The 19539-nt window shown below is 52.4% G+C and overlaps 1 protein-coding gene across 2 annotated transcripts; it reads left to right on the top strand.

The window, feature by feature from the left end:
* Positions 1 to 1478: 1478 nt before the first annotated feature.
* Positions 1479 to 17656, top strand: CCNQ (cyclin Q). 2 transcript variants are annotated; one of them, XM_079765752.1, is made up of 5 exons: positions 1479 to 1704; positions 5426 to 5609; positions 8733 to 8865; positions 10995 to 11222; positions 17169 to 17656. In XM_079765752.1, the coding sequence occupies exons 1-5, from the start codon at positions 1587 to 1589 to the stop codon at positions 17196 to 17198; spliced, it is 693 nt and encodes a 230-aa protein (XP_079621878.1). In that variant the 5' UTR covers positions 1479 to 1586; the 3' UTR covers positions 17199 to 17656. The 2 variants fall into 2 exon arrangements, with proteins under 2 accessions (XP_079621878.1, XP_079621877.1); XM_079765751.1 differs by having other exon boundaries at positions 17109 to 17656.
* The last annotated feature ends 1883 nt before the right edge of the window (positions 17657 to 19539 follow it).

Genomic DNA, 19539 nt, shown 5'->3' with positions numbered 1-19539 from the left:
CTTTTGAGGGGAGGAAAAGAGGGGACGGGGCTTAGGGCACTCAGCACACGCTGATTGGTGGTTTCATGTAAGGCACATGATTAGGCACCTAGGGACTTAGGAATCGGGGGCTTAGGGTATTTGGCAGGTGCTGATTGGTGGTTCAATGTACAGTCCATATAAGGTGTTCAGGAGTGTCCGGCTGCAGGTGGAGTTTACGTCATACTCCGTCCATCAGTTGGGGGAAGGGAGGATCTATCACCCCAGAACTTCTGGAGGGGGCACGGCTCTTCAGGCACCAGTTTCCGACTTCTGGCCTCCAGAATTGGGAGACGGTAAACTCCTGTTGTTTTAAGCCCACAGCTTGTGGTCATTTGTTTCAGCAGCCATGGGAAACAGCTGGCTGATGTGGAGAGAAGACTGGGGGGAGCTGGTGGGGTGGGGGTCTGAGGAGGGGAATGAAGGCTGGGTGGGTGGGGGTGAGTGGGAGGTGGAGCCATCAGGAGGTGGAGCCTTGTCACCCAGGCAGAAGGATTTGGGAACAGTGACTTTTCCTCTCAACTTCCCAGCTCTCTCACATCAGCAATTATTTGACTCCATCAGAATGACCCGAGTGAGGCTGCGAGTTCCTTTGGTGCGCCACACGCACCTAGAACGCCCGATGCACCATTTCCTGTTTGTGCCAGACACAAACGAAACGTGGCATGGCCCTGTGAGTTGAATACTCAACCTTCATCCGGCAAACATGGAAAACTTTCTACTGCGGGCCGGGCTGGAAAGGCGAGCAGCAAGCAGATTCCCAAGGGCTGCAGGGCTGCTGCAAAACAGAGACCAACACCCCTAACGCCCTCCTTCTGCGCGCAGCACCTCCTCCGGGGCTCATCTGCACGCCTGGGCACTAAGGCAAACCTGGATTTGGCTTTTTACGAAACTGACACTGGATCACACGCCATTTCCTGTTGGGAGCCGCCCAAGTCTCAGCGTGAACTCCCGTAAGCGCCCTGCGCCTAGGGCTGGGCTTGGCAGACGCTCCCCGTCCCACACTGCGCTGGGCCACCAGCCCGGAGCGACACCTTAGTCGGACCCCAGCTCAGGTGCCTGGGGGTGACCTCGTTGCGCCCCGGAGGTTCGGGCGTGCAGCTCCCTTAGGTTGGGGACTGGGCGGCGGGCCCGACGTTCCCAAGGGCAGGGCTAGAGGCAAATGGGGGCGGAGCGTGCGGGGTCCCAGGGCGTGACGTGACTCCTGGAGGCGGGGCCTGCGTGTTCCGGGGGCGGACCTGAGGCTTTCGGGGGCGGGGCTCAGGGGGCGCGGTGGGCAGCCAGGGGTGCGAGTGGTCAGGCTGCAGCGGCCTCTGCGCCTGCGCCTGCCAGGGCTTGAGCCTGCGCCCGCTCCTCCTCCCGCCTTCTGCGCGCCGCCGCGCGCTCGCCCCCGGACGGGGGGGCGGGGGGACCGGGGTGGCGGGCCGGCCCGGGCGGGGCGGGGCAGGTGGGGCCGCCGGGCGGGGCAGGGCGGCCGCGCCCGCCGCTAGGACCCCCGCCGGCGGCGGCCACGCGCTGGGGACTCTTGCCCTTCCCGTCGGGGGTCTGGGGCCTCCGGGCGGGGCCCCATGGAGGACCTTAGCCAGGACAGCTGCGGAGGGGAGGACGCGGCGCCGGGCGCCAAGGGGTGGCCCGCACCCCAGGCGAGGGTGCACTTCCGTGTGACAAGGTTCATCATGGAGGCAGGTAACCGTGGCCGGGAAGAGAGTCAGTCCCACGCGGGCGGGATGTGGAGGCCAGGGTCTGCGGGTCGAGGCCAGCGTTGCGGGGGCCCCCCGATCCCCGGAGGAGGGGACCCTCACCACGCGGAGCCCGCGTGGCTGGGCAGGGGGAAGAGATCGGGCCTGAACCGGGCCTCTGCCTTCCGCCACGCCCTGGGTACTAGGCTTTGAGTTGCAAGGCAGACGCGGGCATTGTCATTTCACCACCCTGCGCTCAGGCCCAGAGAGAGGAACTGGCCCCAGCTAGAAGGTGGCCGAGTCGGGGTGCCCGCAGCTAGTTGAGTGTACTGTGCCTTTTGCCACTCCTGTCCCGCAGCACACAGGGACACTGCATGGCACTTGGTTGCGCCGAGCCTTTTGAGCACGTGCTTGCAGAGGCTTGTGACAAGCCTTGTTAGAGAGATCCTGTCACACCGGGGACCCAGGGCGCCCACGGTGGTTTTGGGCGCCCCTGATCCCAAGTTAGGCAATGAAACAATCGGATTCCTGGAGAGACATTGTTCAGCTGTCAAAAGTATCTAAATCAGCTGGCAGACGGTTACTTTCTATGTTTGTTACTTTGTGTGCACTTTGAGGGAGAGGGGGTTGGATGGGTTTCAAGTCAAGGCGGGCAGTTTGTGGAAATGATGCAGAGCCATAATATTTCTAAGAAGAGTCGCAAAGTGTATCAGGAGGGGTGGCAGTGTCCCCTCAAATGCTGTATTCATCTGCTCCGAGGGTCCATGTAAACCAGGAAAGCAAGCTGCCTTTTGAGAGTTGGCTGCATAAAACAAGACTTGGTGGAAGGTCAGATGCAGCAAAACCACCGTATTGACATCTCTGGGAATAAGGGGTCCCATGTAGGAACTGTTGATGTAACTGAAATTTAAATCTTTTTTAAAAAAATATTTATTGATTTCAGAGAGGAAGGGAGAGAGAGAGAGAGAGAGAGAGAGAGAGAGAGAGAGAGAGAGAGAGAGAAACATCAATGATGAGAGAGAATCATCAATCAGCTGCCTCCTGCAGGCCTCACACTGGGGATCGAGCCCGCAACCCGGGCATGTGCCCTGACCGGGAATCGAACTGTGATCTCCTGGTTCATAGGTGGACGCTCAACCACTGAGCCATGTGCTGGCCGGGCTGAAGTTTAAATCTTGAAATACTTAAAGCTCTTTAGGTATCACTTTTGAAGGACTTCTCTATTAAAACGTATTGCCTATGCCTTTGCCTTCTGTGCGAAGCTGAATACTGGTCCTCTGGAGATGTTCCCATTCTCAGCCCCGGAACCTGCAATTGTTACCTTATGTAGCAAAAGAGACTTGACAGGTGGACTTAAGCATCTTGCGCAGGGGGAACTATCCTAGATTATCGGATGGGCCTGATATAATCACACCCATCCTCAAAGAGAGAGGCATGGGAGGGACAGGCAGAAGAGAAGGCCGGGTGATGATGGAAGCAGAGTTAGAAGGTGCTACACTGCCTGTTTTGAAGGTAGAGGAGGGGGCCACAAGCCAAAGACTGCACGTGTGTCCAGAAGCTGGAAAGGGCAAGGAAACAGATTCTCCCCTGGAGCTTCCAGAACGAACCAGTCCTGCCAAACACCTTAAGCTTAGCCCCCCAAGTCTCATTTTGGACTTCTGACCACCAGGATTGTGAGAGGAGAAAAAAGTGTGTTGTTTTAAGCCACTGAGTTTGTGGTAACTTGTTAAAGTAGCAGCTGATACAGTTTCTCAGGCAGATTATTGTTGGTGGTTCTCCACCTTCTTTTAATTTATTGGCTGCCATCTAACCTTCTCTTGTGAATCCTGGTCATTTGTTTTGGTTCTCTGACCCATTGCAGTGATTTCCTTAGAAGCTCTAAGGGTGGAGTGGAGGGAGAGCTTGAACCCGGAAGCAAACCACCTTGTTATGTTTTTGTTTATTTTGTTTGCCTGTTTGTTTTAGAGAGAGAGGGAGAGGGAGGGAGAAACATCGATGTGAGAGCCGAGCATCCATCAGCTGCCTCCTGCCCATCCCGTTCCTGGGATCAAGCCCGCAACCAGGCATGCGCCCTGATGGGAATCGAACCAGCAGCCTTTTGGTGCACGGGACGACACTCAACCAACTGAACCACCCGGCCCGGGCAGCTGTGCTCTGTTTTTGGAGTTCTGTTCCCTTGTCAGTGTGTCAGTTTTCCTCCCTGGGCCTGGCTGTGGCTTTTCTCCTGCTGTGCCTGCAGCTACCTTTGGCAGGCACTCTGCTTGCCTTTTCTAACCTGCAGACTAGGAAACCAGTGCTGAATAAAACCTTTTTTTTAAAAAAAACATATTTTATGGGCTTAAGAGAGGAAGGGAAAGGGAGAGAAAGACAGAAACATCTATGATGAGAGAGAATCATTGATCAGCTGCCTCCTGCACGCCCCACATGGGGGATCGAGCTCTTAACCTGGGCATGTGCCCTGACTGGGAATCGAACCGTGACTTCCTGGTTCATGGGTCAACGCTCAACCACTGAGCCACACCAGCCGGGCAAGTATAATCTTTTATTGGGGGGGGGGTTAAATTGATTTTTTAGAGAGAGAGGAAGGGAGAGACAGAGAGAGAGAGATAGAGAGAGAGAAACATCAATGTGAGAGAGAAACAGCACTTGGTTGCCTTCTGCACACATCCCAACTGGGGATGGAAGGAACCTGCACCCTGGTGATGTGCCCTGACTGGGAATTGAACCCCCCACCTTCAGGTGTACGGGACGATGCTCCAACCAACTGATCCACACTGGCCAGGGCCTGAGTCTAATCTTTACACTGAGTGGCCAGATTATGATCTCTGAACGCATAATAATCTGGCCACTCAGTGTATATCCTATATAATAAAAGGCTAATATGCAAATTGTCCCCTCGACAAGGAGTTCGACCAGCAGGCCGGCCAACTGCCCATGTCCCCTCCTCCTGGCCAGGCTGGCCGGGCTCCACCCATGCACGAATTCATGCACCGGGCCTCTAATATATATATATATATATATATACACACACACACACATACACACACACACACACACACACACACACACACACACACACACACACACTGAGTGGCCAGATTATTATGAATTCAGAGATCATAATAATCTGGCCACTTGGTATATATTGATCAATTGATTGGATTTGTTGGGGTGACATTGGTTAACAAACCCCAGGACCAGTAACCCCAGGACCTGTGGTATCTGTCTGATGCTCAGAGGCCATTTTTCGCTCCTGCCATCTTGGCAGGATTTTGGTTAGCTGAGCGGAGGGAGCGGAGCTGAGCTCTAGTTAAGCGCTTGCTGGCAACACACACACAACAGTGGGGTGGTCCTTTCAAGATGCTGTGCAGAAGCTGCGATTGCAGGAGCTAACTGGGCAGTAGTCTCATTGCTTCACCTGTGTGGTCTGCAGAGCTGAGGCTGGGGGTGACCTGGGGGCGTGGGAGAAGGGCAGGGTCTGCTGAGTGACTGGAGCTTTGAGCACAAGCCCTAGGGGCCTGTTAGGCCATTAGAGTCTGAGAAAGCTCGCTCTAAGCCCCTCAGGCCGAGGACTCCATGAAAGACCCAGTCACTGCTGACTGGGCTCCAAGGTCTTGGTCTTGTCCCAGCAGGTCTGTGCCTTAGGGCGCAACCCAGCAGCTCCCCTCACCCTGGAGGAGGGGGTGGGCGCTGGGTTGAAGTATCTCCTGCCTATTTTCTCTCGGTAGGTGTCAAGCTAGGCATGCAGTCCATTCCCATCGCCACCGCCTGTACCATTTACCATAAGTTCTTCTGCGAGATCAACGTGGACGCCTATGACCCCTACTTGGTCGCCATGTCTTCCCTTTACTTGGCTGGCAAAGTGGAAGAACAGCCCCTGCGAACGCGTGACATCATCAACGTGTCCAACAGGTGACAGCTTCCGGGCCCAGGTCTTTGGGGACACTTCCTGGTGTCCACCCAATGGGGGAGGGCAGAGAAGGGTCCCACTGTGCCCTGCCTGCCAGGCACTAGCAGTCAAGCTTCGAAGGAAGCACCTGGGTGGCCTTGAACCCGGGCTGGAAGTACTAGCAGCAAAGGTGGCAATGAGCCTTGCCGGCGTGGCTCAGTGGCTGAGCGTTGACTTATGAGCCAGGAGGCCACAGTTCGATTCCCTGTCGGGACACATGCCCGGATGATGGGCCCTATCCCCGGGGGGAGGGAGAGCATGCAGAAGGCAGCCGATCAGTCATTCTCTCTCATGATTGATGTTTCTAGCTTTCCGTCTCTCTTCCTCTCTGAAGTCAGTATATTAAAAAAAAAAAAAAAGTGGGCATGAGCTGGTGTCGGAAGCCTGGAGGGGGTCTGTGGGAAAGAAGTTTGGACCAGATAATGGGAAGCCTCAAAGGCCAGGTGGAGTGGGGAGGGGGTTGGTATGAAGAAGTCTGGGTGTCAGGGTGAGGGAGGCGTGGCTGGAATAGAGGGAGCCTGGAGAGATGTGTTGAACGAGTTCATCTGGTCCAGTGGTCGGCAAACTCATTAGTCAACAGAGCCAAATATCAACAGTACAACGATTGAAATTTCTTTTGAGAGCCAATTTTTTTAAACTTAAACTTCTTCTAACGCCACTTCTTCAAAATAGACTCGCCCAGGCCGTGGTATTTTGTGGAAGAGCCACACTCAAGGGGCCAGAGAGCCGCATGTGGCTCACGAGCCGCAGTTTGCCGACTACGGATCTGGTCCATTGGACAGGAAAGAGGTCAGCCCATCATACAGGGGAGTATATGGACCCAGCTGGGCAAACGTCTTATTTATATTTACTTATATATATTTATTTTTAAAGATCTTTTTAATTGATTATTAGAGAGAGAGGAAGGGAGAGGGGGAGAGAGAGAAATATTGATGTGAGAGTGAAACATTGATCGGCCACCGCCTGCACATCCCCTACCGGGTATCGAGCCCACAACCCGGGCATGTGCGTTGACTGGAATGGAACCAGTGACCTTTCTGTGCATGGGATGATGCCCAACCAACTGAGCCACACCGGCCAGGGCTCCTCTTATTTATATGTAGATGGTGAGAGAAACCCAGTCAGAGCTGCTAAGGAGTGTCTCTGGCCCTGGTGTGGGCATCAACTCTGGGCCCAACTGTGTTCCTGTAAGGCAGGGGTGGGGAACATCTGGCCCGCGGGCCATATAAGGCCTGCAAAATCATTTGGTCTGGCCCTGCCAAGGCATTAGGGCTGAGTTAATGAGATGTTTGACCAAATAAAGCAGGCTCATCTTTAAAAAAATATTTTTATTGATTTCAGAGAGCAAGGGAGAGGGAGACAGAGATAGAAACATCAGTGATGAGAGAGAATCATTGATCAGCTGCCTCCTGCATGCCCTACACTGGGGATCAAACCCGCAACCCGAGCATGTGCCCTTGACCGGAACCGAACCCGGGACCCTTTAGTCCGCAGGCCAATGCTCTATCCACTGAACCAAACCGGCTAGGGCTAAAGCAGGCTAATTTTTAAGTGGATCATTTTGTATGGCCTGTGCATGATGTAATAAATATCCACATGGCCCTTGGCAAAAAAAAGGTTCCCCACCCCTTGCTGTAGGGGAAGGATGTGGGGTCCAGCCAGCGGGCAGGCTGCGTCCAGGCCCTCAGGACCCAGGAGAAAGTGATTTATGGAAAGTTACTGACTAGCGGGGCCTCATAGCCGTTCCAGGAACTCTAATCATTAGGGAAGAAAACTGTTCTGTGCTGTTTCTCTTTTAATAAACAGGTTAGAGAAAAAGCACTCCCCATCCACTAAAAGCACGGCAGGTTCACAGTGTACCTCAAAAGACTAAGAGGAAAACAGGAGAGGGCGGCGAGGGAGGGCGGCGGGAGTCCACCCGTAATTGCCATGCCCCCAGCAGGGAACACTGGCAGAGGGGAAATTGTATTGATCGCTCACTAGACATGGGGGCCAGGTGGGGTTCTGTGGGAACTGGAAAATGAGTGAGGAGCTAGGAAGGATGAGTCATTGGCAGAGAGGTTTTTAGTTTTTTGTTTTTTTTTTTGAGAGAGAGTGGGAGGGGGAGAGACACAGAGAGAGAAACATCGATGTGACAGACACATTGATTGGTTGCCTCCCACATGTGCCCCAACCAGGGCCAGGGATTGAGCCTGCAGCTGAGGTATGTGCCCTTGATTGGAATCGAACCTGGGACCCTGCAGTCTGCAGGCCAACGCTCTATCTAGGGCCAGAGAGCCTACATTTATACATTTTTTAAAAATATTTTTTTTATTGGTTTCAGAGAAGAAGAGAGAGGGAGATAGAAATATCAATGGTGAGAGAGAATCATTGACCGGCTGCCTCCTGCACGCCCCCTACTGGGGATCCAGCCCACACCCCGGGCATGTGCCCTTGACTGGAATTGAACCTGGGACCCTTCAGTCCACAGGCCAATGCTCTATCCACTGAGCCAAACCAGCTAGGGCCTACCTTTATACTTGACATCTTTCTGGGGGATATGGGACAGCCCATCAGGACTAAAACTAGAAGCTGGCTTCTCTCTTCCATTGGTTACTGTTTTTATCCTGTACATTAGACTGTAGATGAAGAACAATTTATAAAAACAGAAGTAGCTCTAGCTAGTTTGGCTCAATGGGTAAAGCATTGGCCTGCAGACCCAAGGGTCCTGGGTTCGATTCCTGTTAAGGGCACACACCTCAGTTGCAGGTTCCTCCCCGGCCTGGGCCCTGGTTGGGGCACGTGCAGGAGGCAACCAGTCGATGTGTTTCTCTCACATCGATGTTTCTCTCTGTCTTTCCCTCTCTCTTCCACTCTCCCTAAAAATCAATGGAAAAATATCCTCGGGTGAGGATTAAAACAACAACAACAACAAACAGCAACAACAAAAAACAAAACAGAAGTAGAATGACACTATGTTAATCGTTCGGCAGAAGGATATTGGAGTTTAGATCTGGCTATCATGTGACTTCAGAGACATCACGTGACTTCAGGGACTGCTCAGGGCCACTTCCCTGGCTGCCGTCAGCACCGCCATTTCTCCGCAGGTACTTCCACCCGGGCAGCGAGCCCTTGGAGCTGGACTCCCGATTCTGGGTGATCCGGGACAGCATCGTGCAGTGCGAGCTCCTTGTGCTGCGGGTACTGCGCTTCCAAGTCTCCTTTCAGCACCCACACAAGGTACGGACCTCTTCGTTCTTTATACCGGAAGTGCACCCCTCGAATCCTTGAGAGCACCTGGGGGATGTTAGAAGGGCAGGGTCCCAGCTGGGCACCGGGGCTCCCTATGGCACGCAGTGACGGGCTCAGGCAGCCTCTCCTGTCCCACTCGTGGAGTTTTCTGAGGTTCTGCCTTTTCTGCCTGCTCAGCTGTGGTCACGAGCCGGGATCCGGGCTGTCCTCTGAAGCCCTTGAGGATCCCGTGACCCACATATACTGTGCTCTCAGTGAGCCACAGGAAACAGGCTTGGTTTGTGACCTGCTAGAGTTCCTGTCCCCAAGAGCGCTGCTCTGCCTCGGAGTTTGCATCCAGTTCAGTTTTTTTTTTTTAAATTGATTTTTAGAGAGAGGAAGGAAGAGAGAGACGGAGAGAGGGAGAGAAACATTGATGTGAGAGAGTCACATCGATTGGTTGCCTCCCACATGCGCCCCAACTGCCAGGGATCGAACCTGCAACCGAGGTATGTGCCCTTGACCACTGCGCATATCGGCACACTTTTGACTGCTAGAACAAATAAATCCCAACGGAAGAACTGTTTCAAACAGCAGCAAAAAGAACACGTTAAACCCTTAAAGCACTTGGACATTGTGGGTGGGGGTGGGGGGGGGTTGGAGGGCTCTGTGCCAGGATTTTGTTTCTTTGTAATTGAATTTTTATTGAGGTAAGTGTAGATATATAAGCAGTTGGAAATAACACAGAGACTCCCCATTTAAGATAGACACTTTGCCCAGTCTCGCTGAATGGAAACATTTTGTAAAACGAATACAATGTAGCAGCCGGGGCGTGGACATTGCTACAGTGTTACCTGGTCATTACTTGTACTGCGCTGGTGCCATACAATATAATTTATGCTCGTGTGTCATGTATCCACCACCCCAGTTAGATACAAAATAACTCCTATCACCTCAAGGATCCCTCATGTTGCCCTTTTTTATAATCTCACCCCTCCCTTCCACACCACGAACCTACTCCTGGAAACCCCCCCCCCGGCGGCAATTTTGAAAGTTGAGTTTCCTGGCGCCGGCTCGATGCAGGGGCAAGGCAGGAGGGCTGGAGCCCCACAGGGCAGGACTCACTGGTGCGTTCAGTTGAGCAGGAGGTTCAGGCAAAGCAGCCGTCTCCCCAGGGCGGGAGCTGACATAACTGAACTGGAAGTTCATTGACAAGAGCTCACCGCCATGGGCGCTGTTGCAAAATGTAGTCACCTGTCTCTAGTTCCCCCGAAAGCAGGGTCCTGTCTCGCTGGGCACATGGGCGCCACGCTCTGTTCTGTAGATGAAGGTGCTATCTCCGGAGCTTATGTTTGAGGAGGGTACGGGGGGCAGGGGGGGGGGCAGTGATGCTGATAGTGGCCAGAGCAGGGCCATGTGATGGAGAGGGATTTCGCGGGGGTGGCCATTAAGAGTGGTCCAGGCAGGTTACAGGAGTGGGGCCTGGGGGACAAGCGTGGGTGGGCACGGGGGGGCCTGGGGCAGGAGTGGAGATGATTTCAGGCTGAGGGATCAGTGGGTGTCAGGGCCCTGAGGTGGAGGCACCTGGCGGTCAAACACAGCAGGGAGGTGGGGTGCGGGCGACGAGGCCGAGAGGGAGGCCGGTCTCAGATGCCAGCGGAAGGCACTGGGGCTTTAGTCTACATCAGTGGTCAGCAAACCGCGGCTCGCGAGCCACATGCGGCCCTTTGGCCCCTTGAGTGTGGCTCTTCCACAAAATACCACATGCGGGCGCGCACGTACAGTGCGATTGAAACTTCGTGGCCCATGCGCAGAAGTCGGTTTTCGGCCTGGGCGAGTCTATTTTGAAGAAGTGGCATTAGCAGAAGAGGGGGGTGTCGGTCCGTCGGGTGACGGGAGATGCCGCGCATGTGGCTCGCGAGCCCGCGGGTTGCGGACCACTGTTCTAAGTGACACAGAGCACCACTGGAAGGCGTGCTCCGGAGGTGACTCGGGCCGATCTGTATTTTATACACATCGAGCCGGCTTTCGGGCGAGTGGCTGGCGGGCAGCGGCAGCTCAGTGCCCCACAGTGAGGAGGCGGGTGACTGGGGGCCACAGCCCTGCGAGCCAAGAGGCTGACTGGCGTGTCTTTGCAGTACCTGCTCCACTACCTGATTTCTCTCAAGAACTGGCTGAATCGTTACAGCTGGCAACGGACCCCCATCTCCGTCACTGCCTGGGCCCTGCTGCGGGACAGCTACCACGGGGGGCTGTGCCTCCGGTTCCGGGCGCAGCACATAGCGGTGGCGGCGCTCCACCTGGCCCTGCAGGTCTATGGGGTCGAGGTGCCCGCCGAGGCCGAGGCCGAGAAGCCATGGTGGCAGGTGAGGTGACTGCTCAGTGCACGGGCATGTGTCCCCCTTTCCTTTGCCTCAGGACTTTAGAAGTCCCTGTCTCTTCGTAGCGATGGCCCAGCAGAGAGATGTGGGCCACTTGGGAACACGGAAGCTTGGAAATGCCCTGTCATTTCTGAGTCGAAGGCAGGGACGCTCCCCTTGGCACTGTGGGCGTTTGGGGCTGGGCCATTCTCTGAGCGGAGGCATCCTGGGCACTAGGATATTGAGCAGCATCGCTGGCCTCCGCCCACTCAGAGCCAGGGGCATCTCCCCACTAGTCGTACCAACCAAAGAGGTCTCTAGATATTGCTAAGCGTCCCCGGGTAGGGGTCCCCCTAAGTTGAGAATTACTGAGCTCAGTCAAGCACTTTTATTGAATGGAGTGGATGCTTGTCATAGGTCAGAGGTTAATAAACTTGGCTTCGCATCAGAAGTATGGGGGGGGGTGCTCTAAAACAGCGGTCGCCAACTGGTGGTCTGTGGACCATTGGTGGTCCATGAGGTCTGAAAGGTTGGCAACTGCTGCTCTAAAAAGATGGAGGGATGATGGGTAGGTAGATAGATGATGGAGAAAGATAGGTAGATAGAAGATGGATAGATGGATAGATTAGATAGATGAATGATAGGTAGATAGGTAGAGAGCTAGTTAGATGGATGGATGGGTGAGTAGATTAGCTAGATGATAGACAGGTAGAGAGAGGAGATGATGGTGGGTAGGTTCCCCTGCCTCCCCTAGACTTGCAGAATCCAAAGTGACATTTGTAGAGAGCAAGGTGACATCTGTCCATCAGAAGGGCTATAGTCAAGGACTTCTGCCCTCTGTCAGATTTCCCCCGAGTGGTCCCCTTATTTTAGAATGGGATTCTGAAACCATTTTCTGTTTTTTTCTTTCCCATACTTGGTCTGCTGCTCCTCTCTTCATAACACCTCATTGTCTAGCCTTGGTCTAAAACAAGCATGTCAAACTCAAAGGCTGACACGGGCCAAATAACCAAGGTTGAAGTGTATGTGGCCGCAAAACAACAAAAGCTTCCATTTTCATAGAAATGTAGGTTTATTTTGATAGAGACATGCTGAATACAAAGGGCTGAAATACATGAGTCATCATTCACATAAAATAATAGAACATTTTAATAAAAAGTAGTATTTTTTCTTGAACATTAACTTACCAGACACTGAATAACTGAACAAATTAATAAGTGTCACGCAAATAAACCCATTTTTCTTGTTCTCTGAAAGCGAAATATTTCCTGTTGCGCACACCAAACAAGTCAGTCCAAGACTAATGATGTGGCCATCGGCTGCTAAAATATTCGCTGCTAGTGTGAGTGGAGAGAAATGGTGCGCTTGCGCGTAAGGCGCATAAGGGACATGAATGCAACACGATTATAGTCACCAGTCATTAGCGAACGTTGTAGTTCATTATTAATAATTTATAATAATAAAAGCATAATATGCTTATTAGACTGGACGTCCTTCCGGACGAAGCCAGGGTTGCGAGGGCCTAGGCAAGCCGCCACAGCTGCGAGGGCCGAGCCCCTTGCACGAATTTCGTGCATCAGGCCTCTAGTTATGTATAACAGGATATTGTGAAAATTAAGTTACAAAATTTTTATTAAAACGTTTCTTACATACCGTTACATTGGCTAGGCTGCAAAAATATTCGTTGTGGGCCGCATGCAGCCTGCTGGCCTCGAGTTTGACATGCTTGGTCTAGAACAGTGGTCGGCAAACTGTGGCTCGCGTGCCACATGAGGCTCACGAGCCGCGGTTTGCCGCTCTGTTGACTAATGAGTTTGCCAACCACTGACCTAGACTCTCGATTCCAATAATTACAGGCTGTTGTTGTTCCTTGTGATTAAGCCCCTATCCCAGTGGTCGGCAAACTCATTAGTCAACAGAGCGGCAAACCACGGCTCGCGAGCCACAGTTTGCCGACCACTGGTCTAGAATAAGGTTCTATGTAAGCAGAATTCGAGGTAACCGGAGGTGTCTCCTTTTGGTGTATCCTCCTCCTGCACAAACCCACAGTGGCCAGAAGTCTTCTAAATGCGTCATCGATGATCTGTTTCCCATAAGGGAGTGTGCCCCATGGGTGCTGTCCTGGGCCAGCTCCTCACTACCCCTCTCCCCCCTCTCCTCCCCTTGCAGCTCTTGGCTTACATGGGCCCTCCCCCTTCCTGACACTCCCTCCCCGCAGTCTGCTTGCCCTCCATGGGAGTCCACAGTTTTTCCTGCTCTTTGCTCTGCTGGCCTTTATTGTCTATCGAATTCCCCCCACCGCCCCTCGCCAGACTATAAGCGCCTGGAGGCCAGGGGTCTTGTCTGCTTTATCAACTGCCTCGCATTTAGTGCCTGGACCTGGCACGTAGTAGGTGCTCACATGTCTGAACAAATGTATCCATAGTCTGATCTTGGGCCAGATGCACCCCCATAGCATGGCGATGGAAGGGCATCTGTATGCACAGAAAGTATTGCTCCACGCATGGGCTTCTCGGGGCTCCCAGATCCCATGCCTGCAGTGTCCCTGCTCTGTTGCAATCAGGTGGTGGCAGAGGACCTGCCAGTCCCTGGCCCTGTTTTCTCAGGACACCTGGTGGGCACGGAGGCCTCAGTCCCTCAGCTGCTTGGATCTGCAATGTCGTCACTGGTTACCACTGTCCCTGCGTCTGTCCTCTGTGTCTGCCTTCCTGCACTCCTTCCTCTTCACTTGCTCCTGGCCGTCCCTGGGCGCCACTGTACCACCCGCCTCTGCTTCAGACTCTCGCTTCATGCTCTAGGCTCTCGCGAGAGAAAGGCGCCCGGATGCGGCTCCACTAGGACCCTGTTTTCTGGGCACCACAGACTTAACCAGTAATTGTTACAACTGGGAAGAAGCGGCTTCTTCTTCGGGGTGGGGCACTCAGGTTCACCCAAGTCTTCACCTTTTCTGGATGATTCCGGGCCTGGTGCACTGTGTGCATCCTGGGCACCCTGTGAGCGCCAGCTCCCCATGGCGCCTGCCTGCCCCATCCTGACACTCCTGTCTGATCTGTAAACACTTTCTCTGCTCGCATGCTCTCCGCCGCCACTGTTCGCAGCAACCGCCTCTCTGTTGTCACTTGTCTGCTGGGGGCTGGGGCTCCGCCGTGCAGTCAGGAGACTTAGCAAAGCTTGACGCGCTTGCCCACCAGAAGCCTGCGCTCCACGGTGCCTGCAGCCGCCGGTCTCTGTGCTGGGCCGCGTCCAGCCTCTGGGTCCGTGAGGCACCGCCTCCAAATTAGTGTGTGGGAGTGCGTGTCAGTTTCCGTCCTCTTTAAGGCTGCATACTAGGCCATGGTCTGGGTGGACCACATTGTGTTTGTCCAGCCCTCCATGGAGGGGCGCTTGGGTGGCTTCCAGCTTTTGGCCCTGGACTACTTTAGTTTTTTTATTTTATTTTATTTTATTTTTTTGCCTCAAAAAGTGACATTTACTCAAAGGAAAAAAAGAAAAAGAAAAAGAAAAAGAAAAAAAATGACAAGATGTCCATCCCTTGGCACCCTTCCCTCCCCCCTCCTGCTCCTCCTCAGCCTGCCAAGGACTGAGAACACTGGCTGGGATGAGATAGCAGGCCAGCCCCTCTCAGATGAGGTCAGCAGCATTGAGGGGCATCTCCTCGATGGAGGTGTAGAGCAAGCATGTCAAACTCAAAGGCTAACACGGGCCAAATAACCAAGGTTGAAGTGTATGTGGGCCGCAAAACAACAAAAGCTTCCATTTTCATAGAAATGTGGGTTCATTTCGATAGACACGTGCTGAATACAAAGGGCTGAAATGAATCATTGTTCACATAAAATAATAGAACATTTTAATAAAAAGTAATATTTTTTCTTGAACATTAACTTACCAGATACTGAATAACTCTATAAATTAATAAGCGTCACGCAAATAAAACTATTTTTCTTGTTCTCTGAAAGTGAAATATTTCCTGTTGCGCACACCAAACAAGTCAGTCCAAGACTAAAGACGTGGCCATCGGCTGCTAAAATATTCGCTGTTAGTATGAGTGGAGAGAAATGGTGCGCCTGCGCGTAAGGCACGTAAGGGAAATGAATGCAACACAATTATAGTCATCAGTCATTAGCGAATGTTGTAGTTCGTTATTAATAATTATGTATAAAGAAAGTTATGAAATTTTTATTAAAACTTTTCTTACATACCGTTATATTGGCTGGGCCGCACAAATATTTGTTGTGGGCCGCGAGTTTGGCATGCTTGTTGTAGAAGGTCACGATGTCTCGAAGAGTCCTCTTGTCTTTGGTCCTGGACTACTTAAAAAAATTATTTTTATTGATTTCAAAGAGGAAGGGAGAGGGAGAGAGAGAGAGAGATAGAAACATCAATGATGAGAGAGAATCATTGATCGGCAGCCCCCTACTGGGGATCAAGCCTGAAACCTGAGCATGTGCCCTGACTGGGAATCAGCCGTGACCTCCGGGTTCACAGGTCGACGCTCAACCACTGAGCCACACCAGCCAGGCATGGACTACTTTTTAAAGGTCACTTCTCGGCTTGAGGTCTCCAGGAGTACACAGGTAGTGGACCCTGCCAAGCAAAACTAAAATGAGTGTACAGCCCTGTCCTGTTTGGCTCAGTGGATAGAGCGTCGGCCTGCAGACTGAAAGGTCCCAGGTTCGATTCTGGTCAAGGGCATGTACCTTGGTTGCGGGCACATCCCCAGTAGGGGGTGTGCAGGAGGCAGCTGATCGATGTTTCTCTCTCATAGATATTTCTAACTCTCTATCCCTCTCCCTTCCTCTCTGTAAAAAAAAATAAATCAATAAAATATATTTAAAAAATAAAATAAAATGAGTAGACACAGGGCGGGTGCAGGAGAGACGGGGCGCAGCTTCCAGGTCCCGGCACTGGTGTGACAACGTGCACGGGCGCTGCCCTCAGGAGAGCATCCCGGAGCAGCAGTGTGCAGGGACTTTCCTGGGAGTGGGCCCTGCAGGCCTGGAGCGCCCACGTGGCTGACCGCGGCCTCACAGTGACATATAGTGAGGTCAAGTGACATATAGTGACATATATGTGACATATAGTGAGCCTCACATATATGTCAGCCTCACAGTGACATATAGTGAGCCCCTGGAGGTCAAGGTCATATGTTGGGCCCACCCCCCTCCCCCTCAGAAAGCACTGTCAGCATAGACTACCTGCAGGGCGCTCGCTCCGGCAAACCAAGGCCTCCTCAGGCAGCGCTGCCAGGTACCTAGAGGTCAGGTACCTAGAGGTCCCTCCCAGGAGCTGAGGGCCAAGGCCAGAACTTCCCTGGGAACATTCAGGGTCAGCCCTGAGCTGCACCCCATCCTTGATTTGGGCCCCTGGGGACTCGCCTTACAATTTTGTCACCTCTCTGGCACAGTTAAGGGGATGGCTGGTCCACCCTATAGAGAAGGGGCCAGCCTAGGTTGGGGTGGGGTCCAGGTGACCCAGCCTGCTTATTTCTGGAAATGGACTCCTACCCCTTTCTCTCTTAAGATGCCCAGAGACCCCACCCCCCCTGACCTGAAAGGGCCCGGGCGGGGATGGTGGGGAGGCAGGAGCCTGTGCTCTGGGCCCAGCTCTATGACCAACTGCCTGTGCAACCTGGGACAGGCCCCCTCTCCTGTTGGAGCCAGGTGATCACCCAGGCCTTTTCCATCTGGAATGTTCTCTGCTTTGTGATCAACCTCGGCAGGTGGGGACTGAACTGGCTTTGCAGCGAGCCGCCGTCACCTCCAATAGCAAGTCCTCGTGCCGTGCCCCCCCCCCCCCCGCCCCACTGTGCAACGCGACTCGACACTTAGCGGCAGGAGCCTCGGTTCACACAGAGGGAGTCTAATCGGAACCTGTTTTCCTTCTCCTTTCTAGGTGTTTAGTGAAGACCTTACCAAGCCAATCATTGATAACATTGTGTCTGATCTCATTCAGATTTATACCATGGACACAGAGATCCCCTAAGGCCCTGGTCCAGGCCTGCCCAAAGAGAAGCCTGGGACGCCCGGCGGCCAGGGGGCGGCGCCACCACATCGCCGTGACCGCCGGTCCCCAGAGGACTGGCTGGGAGGACTGGTTTTGTGCTGCTGGAGACGGGCCGGTGAAGGCGATGACATGCTGCCACTTTGATTCTCAGGCTTTGACTGTCCCCGGCAGCCATGGTCCAGATGGTGAACGGGAGCAGCACCTCCCGCGGGCAGGAGCGTGCTGTGGGCGGCTCTGAGGCGTCCGGGTCTGCTTTTGTCCTTTGAAAGGACGTAGACTGCAGTCGAGGTTTGGGGATCAGTGGAAAGAAAATCAAAGAACGGATGGGACTGTGTACCCCAGGGGATTTTTTTTTTAAAGGCCAGATTTATAGAAAGTATGAATGAATTAACATAGAGGAAATTTTATTTTGTTTAATAAAAGATATGACAAACGCACAGTTTCTTTGCTTTGTAGCCAGTGCTGCCGAGGGCGTTTAGGGGTGCTGTCCTGGCTTGGTTTCCCCTCAAATGCTCTGCTGTCCACGTGGGATTGTCCCTGGTGCTCCTGAGATGGTCCTGGGGCAGGCCCTGCATTGCCTCCTGAGGGCATGATGGCCCAGCGCATACCCATGTCATGCTGGTGTCTTAAAGGAGCCTACGTGTCATCACTCCTCCTCCACTGGGACATTCACAGGGCTTGGGCTTGGCAATCGTCCTGCTTGGTGGAATGAGCATACTTTTTGGAAAGAGGGATTAGGGATTATCATTTGGGTAAAAAACAAAACAAAACAACAAAAAAACCATGCCAGATCTGACATATAAGTAGGAAGTTATACACTTTTTTCTAAGCATTAATAAACTTTTATTTTTTAATCACCTGAAGATATGATTTTTAAAAATATATTTATATTGATTTCAGAGAGGAGGGGAGAGGGAGAGATAGAAACATCAATGATGAGAGAGAATCATTGATCAGCTGCCTCCTGCATGCCCCACACTGGGGATGGAGCCCACAACCCGGGCATGTGCCCTGACTGGGAATCATACCAGTGACTTCCTGGTTCATAGGTCAACGTTCAATCACTGAGCCATGCCGGCCAGGCAAACTTTATTGTTTTTTAGAGAAATGTTAGATTTATAGAAAAAATGATCAGGAATTACAGAGATTTCCCACATACCTTTGTTTCCCCGCCACCCCCCCCCCCCCAAACACACACACTGTTTCCCCTCTTATTTCCTTGCACTGGTGTGGTACATTTGTTACAATTGATGAGCCAACATTGATACATTATTATTAAAGCCCATAGTTTACATTAGGGCTCATTCTTTGGGTTGTAGATTCTATGGGTTCTGACAAATGTATACTGACATGTATCCATCATGACTGTATCATACAGAAGAGTTTCACTGCCCTAAGAATCACCTGTGCTCCATTCATCACTACCTTCCTCCAAGTCACTACAACCAGTGATCGTCCAAAGCTCTTATGCTTTGTCTTTCAGAAGTTCATATAGTTGGAATCACAGAGGATGTAACCTTTTCAGATTGGCTTTTTTCACCGAGCAGGAAGTAATACATGTTTAATGCCAAGATACCGAGTCTAGATGGGGAGTCCTAGAGAATCGCAGAACCATGACACCCCATCCCCATCCCGACTCCCACTCAAAAGGCACCTCTTTTTTTTTTTTAAAAATCCTCATCTGAGGATAATTTTTCCATTGATTTTTAGAGAGTGGGAGGGAGAGAGAGAGAGAGAAACATCGATTGGTTGCCTTCTGTACTGACCAGGGCTGGGGATCGAACCTGTAACGGAGGTATATGCCCTTGACTGGGAATTGAATAAGTGACCTGTGGAAACCCCTTTCACGTCCTGCGTGATTCAGGGTTCCGGTTCAGGGTTCGGGTTTCTGGAGAAGGCCGCACACAAATGAAAAGGAGACTAGAAAAGCATTAATTTGGGAAATGGGGGCCAGGCGGTAGTCCAACTCTAGTGGGAGGACTACTCCTCGCTCTGGCTTTTCCATCCCTTTTATTAAGATTAAAATTATAGGATACACCCATATGCCCTGGGCAGGAAACTCCAATAAAAGCCAATCAGTGAATTTAGGGACTAACAGGTGGGGGCTGCTTCAACTACCAATATCTAGTAATTAGCTCTGACCCTTTAGAGCAATTAAGGCTGACCAGCCCTCCGGATTCCCTGTCCACAGCTCTCTATTATTAAAACAATGATCGGCTTCCGGCAGTGACCTTTTGGTCTATGGGTGGATTCTCTAACCATTGGGCAAGATGGGCCAGGGTGGCACCTTTTTAAAAAAATAAATATGTTTTTATTGATT

Source organism: Cnephaeus nilssonii (assembly GCF_951640355.1).
Source record: "Cnephaeus nilssonii genome assembly, chromosome: X".
Taxonomy (NCBI): Eukaryota; Metazoa; Chordata; class Mammalia; order Chiroptera; family Vespertilionidae; genus Cnephaeus; species Cnephaeus nilssonii.
This window is presented reverse-complemented; position numbering and strand designations above follow the sequence as displayed.

What these genes read in the sequence shown, in the direction of transcription:
- CCNQ (XM_079765751.1), top strand. Translation starts at nt 1,587, where the DNA reads ATGGAGGACCTTAGCCAGGACAGCTGCGGAGGGGAGGACGCGGCGCCG. An exon ending in AAGGTTCATCATGGAGGCAG is followed by an intron (nt 1,705 to 5,425) that starts GTAACCGTGGCC and finishes TTCTCTCGGTAG; the next exon opens with GTGTCAAGCTAGGCATGCAG. An exon ending in ATCATCAACGTGTCCAACAG is followed by an intron (nt 5,610 to 8,732) that starts GTGACAGCTTCC and finishes ATTTCTCCGCAG; the next exon opens with GTACTTCCACCCGGGCAGCG.